At 41.4% G+C, this 12741-nt stretch overlaps 1 protein-coding gene across 2 annotated transcripts in view; it reads right to left on the bottom strand.

Moving 5' to 3' along the window:
* Positions 1–12741, bottom strand: part of LOC126184659 (uncharacterized) — a 140459-nt gene that overhangs the window by 37968 nt on the left and 89750 nt on the right. For both annotated transcript variants that reach the window (XR_007536858.1, XM_049927140.1), the window contains exon 2: positions 1970–2106. Coding sequence is in view for 1 of the 2 variants with exons in the window: in XM_049927140.1 (XP_049783097.1) it covers positions 1970–2106 (137 nt within the window). In the remaining variant the exon portion in view is untranslated. The remainder of the gene's footprint in view (positions 1–1969; positions 2107–12741) is intronic.

The following is a 12741-nucleotide window of genomic DNA, read 5'->3' as shown; positions in this document are numbered from 1 at the left end:
CTTGGAAGAGCTGTTAACAGAATGGAAATAGTTTTGAAAAGAGGTTATAAGATGAATGTCAACAGAAGGAAAATAAGGGTAATGGAATGTAGCTGATGCTGAGAGAATTAGGTTGGGAAATTAGACATTAAAAGTAGTCGATGAATGTTGATCACAGTGAAATAACCGATGATGGCCAATGCAGACTGGCAACGGCAAGAAAAGCACTGCTGTAAAAGAGAGATTTGTTTACACCAAATATACATTTAAGCGGCAAAGAAACTGGTATAGGCATACGTATTCAAATACAGAGATGTGTAAACAAGCAGAATATGGGACTGCAGTCGGAAACGCCTATATAAGGCAACAATTGTCTGGTGCAGTTGTCAGATCGCTTACTGCTCCTACAATGGCAGGTTATCAAGGTTTAAGTGAGTTTGAACATGGTGTTTGAGTAGGCGCACGAGCGATGGGACACAGAATCTCCGAGTTAGCGATGAACTGGGGATTTTCCCGTACGATCGTTTCACAAGTGTACCGTGAATATCAGGAATCCGGTAAAACATGAAATGTCCGACATCGCTGCGGCCGGAAATAGATCCTGCAAGAACGGGACGAACAACCACTGCAGAGAATCGTTTAACGTGACAGAAGTGCAACCCTTCCGTAAACTGCATGCTGGGGCATCAACAAGTGTCAGCGTGCGAACCATTCAATGATACATCATCGATATGGGCTTTCGGAGCCGAAGACCCACTCGTGTGCCATTGATGACAGCACGACACAAAGCTTTAGGCCTCGCCTGCGTCCGTCAACACTGACATTGGACGTTTCATGACTGGAAACATGTTGCCTGGTCGGACGAGTCTCGTTTCAAATTGTATCGAGCGGATGGACGTGTCGGGTATGGAGACAACATCATGAATTCATGGACCCTACATCTCAGCAGGGGACAGTTCAAGCTGGTGGAGGCTCTATAATGACGTGGGTAGTGTGCAGTTGGATTGATATGGGACCCCTGATACGTCTAGATACGACTCTGACAGGTGATACTTATGTAAGCATCCTGTCTGATCACCTGCATCCATACATGTCCATTGTGCATTCCGACGGATTCGAGTAATTCCAGCAGGACAATGCGACATCCCGCACGTCCAGAATTGCTACAGAGTGACTTCAGGGACATTCTTCTGAGTTTAAACACTTCCGCTGGCCACCAAGCTCGCCAGACATGAAAATTATTGAACATATCTGGGATGCCTTGCAACGTGCTGTTCAGAAGAGATCTCCACCGCTTCGTACTCTTATGAATTTATGGACAGCCCTGCAGGGTTCATGGTGCCAGTTCACTCCAGCACTACTTGAGACATTAGTCGAGTCCATGCCACGTCGTGTTGCGGCACTTCTGCGTACTCGCTGGGGCTCTACACGATATAAGGCATGTGACCAGTTTCTTTGGCTCTTCAGTGTAAGTGTAGCCAAGTACAGAAGTGAAATGCGGACGATAAGTAGTTCAGACAAGGAGAGAATACAAGCTTTTGAAATACGGCAATACAGGAGAATGCTGAAAATTAAATGGGTAAATAGCATAACTGATGAAGAGGTACTGAAATGAATTGGGGATGAGAGAAGTAGTTCCACAAATTGACTAAATGGTTAGGTCACAAACTGAGTCATGAAGGAGTCTCAAGTTTGGTTTTGGGAGGCAAGTGTGGGATTTAAACTTTATAGAGCGAGACTGAAGTAAGCAGATTCGTGAAGATGTAGGATGCAGTAGATCTGCAGAGACGGAGAGGGTAGGCAGAGTAGAAAGCCCAGTCTTCGGACTGAAGACCAAAACAATATACGCCAAAGGTGGCAATACGACTTATTAGACGGTTGCTCACATCATTCTGCCCTACTGTCGACCAAAAAGAAACGAAATAACAGGTACGGGCAGTTTATATTTCGATGCGCGGCAGCGGATGAGGTGACGCGGCGCAAAGCTCACCGAATCCCGTCGCCGAACCCCGGCTCGGTGGAAGAGGCGTCGTGACGCTCGTTACGGCGTCCAGACGAGACGGACGAGAGGAGACGAGACGAGAGACGAGCAGGCGAGACGGCGGGCCGGCGCCGGCAGGCCGCGGGCTGCAACAAAAGAATTACTCGCCATGTGAACGCCGCCCGTAAAAAAGCGCCGGGCCCCTTCCTCCAACCCCACATCCCAAACACAGAACTACAGTCGAAGAACATAAAAATAAGGCCGTACGATGACTATTATGTTGGCTGTGGCCGGTAATTAGCAGGGGTAGGCACCGCCGGCCTTGGGGCGTAATAACAGAGGCAGCGCCGCCGCCGCCAGGCGCCCGATCTGCACACCTCGCCTTTTGTCCTCTCCGCTGATTCCGCTCTCCTTCCTCTCACGTGATGCCGGCGCACCTCACACACGCCGGTCCTCGGCTTTCCCGCCAATCTCAAAAGCTACGTCTCCACCGTCGTCACCGCGTAGCGAGATCTAAAATGCTGAATACGTACTCGAATTGGCGCAGTGGTTTACACTTCCCAATTGTGTTCCGTTCTACTTCGCCCAGATCCCCATCTAGTAGCTCTGATGTATGTTTTCTGTGTTCTTTTTCTTTTTTAGGTGAACGCTGGGATGATTCCTTCTACGAAACCGTGCCCATCCCTTCCTTGTTCCTTGACTAGTGCCGCACGGGATAGCCGTGCGGTCTTAGGCGCCTTGCCACGGTTCGCGCGGCTCCCCCGTGGGAGGTTCGAGTTCTCCCTCGGGCATGGGTGTGTGTGTTATCCTTAGCGTAAGTTAGGTTAAGTTAGATTAAGTAATGTGTAAGCCTAAGGGCCGATGACCTCAGAGATTTTGGTTCTACAAATCTTACCACTAATTTGTCTAATCCGAACTAGCGCCCTTTCTCAAATTACTTCGATGTCGAGGAGGCACTGATCTCGACGTTTCCTTCGAACTTTAATCATTGGGCTCTAATTTTGGAGGTCAGTGGTTAAATTCCCGTTCGGCCGTCCTTATTTGAGGTTTCCATGCTTTTCCCGGCTCACTAACACAAACGCCTAGATGGTTAAATTGAAAAGACCAGCCCGATTTCATTCTCCATTCTTCCTCATTCCGAGCATGTGCCCCATCTCTAATGACCTCGACGTCGACTAAACGTCAACCATAATTTTCCAGCCTTTCCTTTTCCTATGACAGGCAGCTTGGAATTAATTTCCCTCTTTCCGGGTACTTAACACGCGTTCGAATCTATGACTTGTTGCATAAAACATCTCCTTATACAACACAGAACGAACAACTTGGGCGAATTTTAAATAGTGGCTTATCCACCACCTGATCCAGTGTAACGACAAGATGACAGTTATGGAAGCCAAAATCTTCAACTCACAAATAACAATAAGCTGTAAAACAATAAGGCACATTTTTTATCTAATAACTCTAGAGATCTCATTCAGTTGATTCTAAGTCTGATCCTTGCATCTCAAAACGGTAGACAGCACTCTGCTTAACATTAGGTTAGTATCCCGTCACTGTTTTTCTGGCAGTCAGACAATCACGTGTAAATTGTAAACTGTAAGGCAGTTGTTATTACATATGGATGCAGCACAAAGTGTTGCACAAGGGAAGCAATGCAAAAATTAAGAAAGTTCAAGTTAGATAACCTTAAGATAGTTCGGGAGCTTCTTCACTGCGAGTGCAGTTGTTGGAACACTGAGCTCGCTTTCAAAACGTGTCTAGCTCCCATGCAAATTTGTGGTTTTCCTGCTTTCCGTAAATCATTTCAGGCGAACGCTGGGATAGTTCTCCAAGAGCACTCACATAGATTTGGCCCGCCTTCTATGTCCAACTGAGCTACTACTGTGTCTCGATTTAGATAGGACTTTAAAGCGTAAACTTGCTTCTCTTTTTGTCTGTAGTCTTCCATTGTCCAGTGGCCTCGTGTTCGGAAGGACACTGTTCAAATCCCCGCCCAGTTACACAGATTTATATTTTCCGTTCTGCCTACAAATAACGGAATAGTTTATTTCAAAAGGACACGGCCGATTTCCCTCAGCATCCCTTCCCAGTCCGATGATATGTTATGTCTAAACGACTTCTTCGTCGACGAGACACTAAAGCCTAATCTTCCTTCCGTTTCCATTGTCGAAGCAAGAGCAGAAAAAAAGTTGTATTTTGTATTTTCCGTGCGCAGTTCATTCCTTCTTATGGGTGCTCTACTCGTGAAAGATGTGACAGGTGTAGCAAATTCCCAGTTGGTTTACTCACTGCACCTGTGTTAGAATACCAAGACGCGCATTAGTCTCGCATACACCGACGATTTCTGTGTTAAACGGCTCGTGTTGTTGCTTGTTAATGAACGTGGTTCTTCATCGTCGCTCTCTTTAAGTGAGACGGTGGTATAGATGAGTTTTAAAAAGTGCATTTCAGCAGGATCTCTCGTTTGTACTTATGTGTTGATCCACATAGCCACAAGAGCAAAAAATGGGGCAATAAATTCCGTTTGTGTACCGCTATCGAATACCATGAAATTAAATGGTTCAAATGGCTCTAAGCACTATGGGACTTAACATCTGAGGTCATCAGTCCCTTAGACTCAGAATTACATAAACCTAACTAACCCAAAGACAGCACACACATTCATGCCCGAGGCAGGATTCGAACTTGCGACAGTAGCAGCCGCGTGGTTCCAGACTGAAGCGCCTAGAACCGCTCGGCCACCTCGGCTGGTCATGAAATTAAATTCAAATTTTAATTTGAATCGTGTTTAAGAGAGTTTACCAAACATGACAGGGTTTGAGTAGAATTCTTATTTAAGGAAAAGCGTATTTTGGACTTTTCGATAGTTACAGGAATAGAGTTCGTACGATGGAGAAAATAGATTCAACCAAGGCACTACAATTTAGGCTCTAAATGAATTCCCGAAATCACTTCAAGCGAGTGAGGGGATGGCTCATTCATGAATGACACGGTTAATTGTCAATTTATCAAAATTTAACCAGAAACTCCGTTCACAGTACCCACGTTGACGAAAGAATGTGAATCCGCAACATATAAAAGAGTGTGTTTTCCGCGGTATGAAGTAAACCACAGTTTTATGTGTAACAAGGTGATTGTGGAATGACGATTCTTGAGCAAATCAGATGATACGACTAAGGTGACAAAATGACTCATAAAAATCACACACCGATATCATATCGGTCTAAGATAAGCGAGATTTTATCGTCACAATTTCTATTCTGTTCTGTCGCATTTTCCTTTTTTGAACACGTAGTAAATAAAGAGCATTGCGTTCTACGGAACTTCCTTATTGCACACATTTAATATACTTAACACGTGACAAATCTATGCCATCTTGTGGGGAATAATTTTAGAAGTTACTAATTAATTAAGATAATGATATGACGAGTAACATCAATTTCGCCCCCGAAATTCATCCTCAGTCAAATGCTGGCCATAGATTTGTGTAACAGAGTTTTCCTTTTGGTGGTGTTCATCTGGACTTCATAATTAAAACTAGTTAGTGAGTTGTACTAAGTACTGTGTTTCAGTCCTCGTGATAGCGGGATTCAAGGAAGTAGGACACAAAAGTGATGAAACATATGTAGTATTCTCGTTAGCAGGTTCAGTCATCACCGCGACTGGAAATAATTATTTAATGCTTGACAGTCTGCAGCTTACAATTACCATGAAACGAAAAAACACGGTCTTCTCGTTTGCAATTCACGCATTTGACGGTTTACCTGAAAAGTATTTCTATATTAACAAAATGCTGAATTCGACTTGGAAAATGTCTTAAGAGGACGTGGACGACTTTTGTGAGTTTTCTTTGTTTTGCGTTTCGACTTAATCTTGAAATAAAAAACTTGGACGTAGTCAGTCAGCTCATGAAACAGTTGCAGCTTCCAATGTATTCGGAACAGTTTCTCGAATCCATTAGTTTCAGGACACATTGGTGTTCAATAGCTTCACTCTGGTTGATTCTGCAGTCGCATTGTATTTTCCGAAATTTTGACATTGTCGTTAGAAGACCATAGGGAGATGACAATGTATGCCATTGTCAAACGGTTCTGTGTTAACACTACGTTGTGAGTGAGAACAAATTATGTTCTCAGTGTGATGATCGAGTATGGAGTCATAAACCTTTCAGATTATTAACGCTCCAAAACTTTCAGATTACATCGTTTTTAAACAGTTTGAGAATGACATACGTCATGAAATCGGTAGTGAAATATATTCGACGTTATATCCCTTATAGTCGTAGGGCAAAAATATTTACATTTCGTAACGACAATGTTGCTTCGAAAAAAAATTACCTTATTTTTCAAAACATCCCTTTCACCATGATGTCACTAAAATACTTTTAATTATCCATGAAAACAATTTATAATTTAATGATAAATTTTAAATTAATAAAAATGGTATCTACTCTTTTTCTCTCGTGCCAAAGCTTTAGGGGAAACTACTCTGCTAAAATGAACTCCCGAAAGCGGGTCTGTTTATTTCCCAGACTGATGGCTAGGTTAATCCACGTTGACATATCAACGTCCCTGGAATTTTTTACCTCTGATTATTCGTCGCTGTCCGAACCTTCCCTTCCCTGATGATTAAATGTATTTCGCCATATCTCCAAAAAATGAAATGCATCTCCGCTTGTTAATAAGAGACACTGTTCGAGGTTTGTGATAATCGAGTTATTAGATAGACGCTCCATGTCGAGAAAGCAATTTCATCTTAAGATATGCCAGGTATTAATGATTCAGTTTATAATCAACAAAATGTAATTACAGTTTTTGTGATGAGTCTGCTGACGCTCGTACATCAACGTCAGAATTTTCTGGCCGGTGTGCGCGCGTACATTCTCGTCTCTACACAAATTCAATTGCGCCTGGAATAAAATTATTTACTTCTATAAGGCCCCTTCACAATCCATGTAAATGGAAAACAGTATTTAGTGCACAACACATAAAATAAATTTCATCTGACATATTTATTAACACATTACATTACATATGGTTTAAAAAATTCTTAAGAATGCATGTACACTCAGTTCATGCTTTTAAATATACACATCTCCGACAAAATTTATCTCACTTAGAAACTTGAAGGCAGAAACCGCAGCTATTACTAAGAGGAGTGCTACTCTGTGCGTCAAATTTAAAACAACGCGTGTGGAGGAAATGTTTTGCCATTGTTTGTAATTATCCATTCATATTTCGCACAGTGTTGGCATTCTTCGTCCGGACTAATTTACTTCCTGCTGTAGCTCCTCTTCAATGATTTCAAGCACGTTTGTTCCTCTGCCACTTTTTTCACTGAAAGTACTCGAATATCATGTCAAAGGAGGTCATGAACGACTGCTTTTCATTATTAGAGTAGAATAAACAGAATGTGCCAAGGCATTTCCATCGGAAAATGCAAATATTATGAATTATTAGCTTCATAAATTGCTAATTCAGAGAAGAGTAAACCTGGTTACTATGGTGAAAATAATAACATATTCACAAAGTAGGTACGGCGAACGGGAGAACGCTCTAACCGCAGACTCACAGGCTTCTACTTACATTAATTCAAGTTAATGGCAATTGTAAAAAAATAGACGTGTCTCAGTAAATTTCGGAAATTTCAGACAAATATTTGCAGCGCACCGTATTTTCACTGAATATATTCTGTCTATATTTTTGTATTTTTTGCGTCCTAATGACAGTAGTGTTAGCCTTCTATAGTGTGTAAACTTACGTTTTAGCATCAACTTCGATTGCCTCCACATATCTGTCACAAAATCAGGACGTTGGGGCGATTAAGCCTCAGCGAAAATAGTTTCCTTTGTATATCATGTACTGATGAAAGACACAAAGAAAGTAACAAGTTATATGAAACTTTACACACGCAGGGGTATTTTACTTCCCTTAAGTAACGTATTTCCACCGACATTCGGTATTTAAAAGGTTTCTTTATTGATAATTAAATCAAATTTAGTGGTAACAACAAGAACTATTCAGCTTATGTTACAGGGTTTTAAGAAAATGATTTACACGTTTTACTTTCCTCGTCGCGGTTAAGATCGAAAGAATGCCATGCCATTTATTTGAAAAAAGTAAACATTACCAGACGAAAACTGGTAATAATTATCAGCATCCTAGACTCCTGCAGATAACGGCATAGTGACACAAAAACACAATCTAAAATATGAAAACGAACTTTTCTGTGATTCGACACGGAGCAACTTTAAAAGCATTTATTTAATTACAAGAAGAAAGACAAATCACTGACGAACAAAGTGTTAAGATGATTGTGAAAGCCATATCATGTACGCGAGCTAAAAATAGTGTGTCACATGGAGCACATGTTTAAGTGATTTGAAAGGTTTCTCGCTATTACTACTCTTTAGCTACTTTTCTGAATCTTTCTTTAGGCCTTCCTGTTTCACTGTATATATTTTCCTGTGGGCTTCCAAAGTGACTGTGTGCACGTGGACAGTTTCACTACTAGCGTAGCTTCACAACTTATAAGAAATACACCTATTATTTGCAGAAATTTTTTCACAAACTTATTGTTGTCCAGCATTTATGTCTAAGCAAAATGCAGCACCCTACTGTTTTTAATCAGTAGTTACTTTCGATTTTTATTTAAAATTACCAGACAACCAAAAATACTGACGCAGTGAAGAAAATTAGTATTTGATGACAGAGTAATTATTCTCACTGACATTTGTCGTAAAGGTTTAAATCGTCTCTGTTCTGTGAGTTCATTTAATTGCCGGTCACAGCTGATGTCACGGAATGGTAACTTGCACGGTATTCGTGAACTGCTTAAGAAGGTCTAAGCTTAACAATCGGTTCCTGAAAACAGAAAAAATCAAGAATTTGATTTTTACAGCGAAAACATATTTCAAAAGTTTCAGATTTGTTGTATAGCAATCACTGTGACTCTCTTATTCTTTTATTACACTGTATTCTTAAGAGAATGTTTGTTGTTCTCAAACCATAAAGCGAATTAATCACGACACAGCCGTAAAGTTAAAGCGCTTGTAGTCAACGATCTCTTACATATTTTTAACCAAAACAAACAACACAGGAGAAAGACAAGAAAATTCCATTACCTAATAACTAACCGGGAAAAGAATAACATACAGTTAGTACGAATTAGGGTGGGACCTAATATACCTACACCGAAACTAGTGAGAATTTCACTAGCGAGCGGCACGATGATTTATATAAATTTACGACAGAAGACTAAAAAGATACGCACAAAATATAAAATTTACTTTAAGAAGTAAATGTTCCGAATGATGTTGGATTAACAGTGCAGAAATGTTTGGGTTGTGAACATAGAATGGCTGCTTTCGTAGATATAGGCGGGACGCTTCTGACTGTGAATTCTAACAGAATCAGAATTGCGTCTACTGTCCTACATCTCCATGACGCTAACATCTCAGCGTCATGTATTATCAACTCAGATGGATATGAAACTAATTAAGTATTAACAAAGTCACGGCACAGTATCAGCATCTACCGCATAAGTGATACGACACCTCGTGCGGTAGCGTTCTCGCTTCCCACGCCCGGGTTCCCGGGTTCGATTCCCGGCGGGGTCAGGGATTTTCTCTGCCTCGTGATGGCTGGGTGTTGTGTGCTGTCCTTAGGTTAGTTAGGTTTAAGTAGTTCTAAGTTCTAGGGGACTTATGACCACAGCAGTTGAGTCTCATAGTGCTCAGAGCCATTTTTTGATACGGCACCTAGCGACGTTAATCGTACCGTAAATGTAATGGTATGGCGCAAATCCTATTTGAGTCGCCATATGGCAAAACTTCCATCATTTTTAGAGCAATAATTTAGTGAGTAACGTGTAATCAGCAGGAAAACTGACTTTTTTTTAAATTTCATGTTCATCACATATTTTTCGGTGGAATCAGACTCATTTACACAAGAGGATAGGAAATGTCTCTCTCTCTCTCTCTCTCTCTCTCTCTCTCTCTCTCTCTCTCTTTCTCTCACTCCCTCCCCCCCCCCTTCCATTGGGATCAGCAACTTAATCATTTACCGTAACGTAAGAAGAAAAATTTTGTAAATTTTTCTGCGTTTTCTTTTTTAAACTTTTGGTAAGACGTGTTTTTCAGACGGGATGTATTGGGTTGGGCGAGTGCAGGAAAACTACAGAAAACAGACCTCCGGTCAACGGTTACGAATACAGAAAATGAACTTTTTATCAGAAGAAAGGAAAACATGAGTTTACCGTCCCGTTGAGGAATAGGTCATTAGAGACGGAGCACAAGTTTTGTTCCACCTCACTGAGAAAACTGATGTCGGGCTGAACACTAAGTGAGGATATTAGCAACAGTAACTGAAAAGATCATAAAAAGAAGTCGTTTGAATTAAGAAATTCGGCGAGCTTTAAAAATATTTCCGCAAGATGGAATTATGTAGCTTCATCTCCAATGGCAACGGTAGGAGAACAAAAAATATGGAAAGACTTTCGTAAGGAAGGTAGGAGGCGCAAAGATTTCTCTAGAACAATAGTTGTGTTAACGGCAACAATCCAATTTTTTTTTCTAATGGTACAGTCATTTATACCTTCTTACTGTGAGACACATTTTGTAGTCGATGATTTCGGTTTTACCATTGCTTGGATTGTCTCTGTAGCGTATTCTGCTCAATACATGAGTCTTGCATCTTCAAATATTGATGAGTTCGGACAGGCAAATTTTTCCAACTCCGTTTTGTACATGTGTTCAGGAGCTGGTGTTTGTCGATGACACACATAAAATACCATGTTTATCCACGATCTTACTTTCCATGGTAGTTATTAATTGTAGTAAACAAAATTCCACAGCTAGAATAATGTCCTTTATTACTAATTCTACCAGTTTCGAAGGATTAATTCTCTAAAAAAATGGTTCAAATGGCTCTCAGCACTATGGGACTCAACTGCTGTGGTCATAAGTCCCCTAGAACTTAGAACTACTTAAACCTAACTAACCTAAGGACATCACACACATCCATGCCCGAGACAGGATTCGAACCTGCGACCGTAGATGTCACGCGGTTCCAGACTGTAGCACCTAGAACCGCTCGGCCACTCCGGCCGGCTAATTCTCTATCTTCGTGCTTTTTAAAGTAGGATAATTGCAAGTAAATGACAAAGGATAAGCCAGTAGCTTCCAGTTTTACTGGGTTCGTATGGTATTTTCACCATGGGTTATAGAAACGCAGCAGCTGCTGGACTGTGGTCACAGCTGTCTGTTCAATTATTGTATGTGTAATTGCATTCCTGTAGCCCACGGTGAAAATATGCCACTGCTTTAGTAATTCTGTAAGACAGTGGCTTATCCTTTGCCTTGTGGCTGTAATTTTCCATTTTAAATGTCTGAAGACTATCAGTTAATCGCGAAAATTTGGTAGAATTGTTAGTAAAGGTTATCGCCGCAAAGGTGGAATAGTATTTACGATAATATACGATTTTTTTCACTTTTGAATAACTAGTCACGAACCATTTGGCATCGGCAGGCCATGAGCTCCTATGGCCAAAATTGTTTAACATTAACCAAGTAGGCAACGATTCAAACAACACAAAAAATAACGTAAGTTTGCGGAAACTTAGTTATTTCACGTTTTTACTTCTTAGGTGGCAACTTATATTTGCCGAAAGTGAGACTGAGGTGTGATAAGCGCTAGAGCCATCATTCTTCGCGGCAATTGTCGAAATATTTCAGAAGATATTTAAGGTTCGGAGAAGCTGACGTTGATGTCGGTAAATCGCAGAGAATGCAAAGCAGTTCTTAAGCTCCCGCGTGTAGTTTGCGCCGACCTTAAGACAAATACGAGAGATAAGATGGGGGGCGTGCCTTTCGCAACGGGCTAACGAGCACTTGGCCGCGACTGCTCACAACTCTTCCGCGTGCCGCAATTATCCTCGCTCCCGGCTGGTGTGTGAGCGCACTGCACCAACCGTCTCTGGTTCGAGTCCCTGCTCCCTGGCCGGCACTAACATTTCTGTTCAGAGTGTGATCTACGTTTTATTCTGTTCCACGTCTCACGGCTATGATTTCAGTCACTATGATCGGTTCCGTGGCTCCAGCAGGGGCTGCTGGCGACAGTACAAAGACCAAAAAATAGTTCTTATGCACGTCCTCGAACCACCGGCAAAAACTTTTCACCAATTGACATGACTCTATGGATCGGCTCTGAAACAGGACACATATATACAACATTCGGGAACCGTGTTAACCTTTGATTTATTTAATAACTGTATACAAATGGTAGTTTACGTAGTTTTCTGACAATGTGCTCTGTTTATCAGCAGTTTTTACATGTCGGAAAATATTCCACTCTGTTTCACAGTCCTTACAATATATTTATCGCCGCGTGGGGTAGCCAAGCGGTCTGAGGCGCCTTGTCACGGTCGCGCGACTCACCCCCGTCGGAAGTTCGAGCCTCCCTCGGACATGAGTGTGTGTGTTGTCCTTAGCGTAAGTTAGTTTAAGTTAGAGTAAGTAGTGTGTAAGCTTAGGGACCGATGACCTCAGCAGTTTGGTCCCATACGACCTTACCACAAGTTTCCAAATACATTTATCAGTACACTTTGGACTATACTATTGTATTAAAGCAATCAAATTATCCTTGTAGCCGATCCGTTTTCACTCTATGGCTCGCAACCTTATTTCCGGCTGTAAAAAATGTATTCAAAGCCAATAATGTCGAATTAAAATGCCAAAAAAGTTAGATGCACTTAATTTCAAATCGGTATGAAGAACAGTAGAG

Source organism: Schistocerca cancellata, chromosome 4, assembly GCF_023864275.1.
Source record: "Schistocerca cancellata isolate TAMUIC-IGC-003103 chromosome 4, iqSchCanc2.1, whole genome shotgun sequence".
Lineage (NCBI taxonomy): Eukaryota > Metazoa > Arthropoda > Insecta > Orthoptera > Acrididae > Schistocerca > Schistocerca cancellata.
Note: the sequence above shows the minus strand (reverse complement) of the source record. Positions and strands in the feature narration are given on the sequence as shown.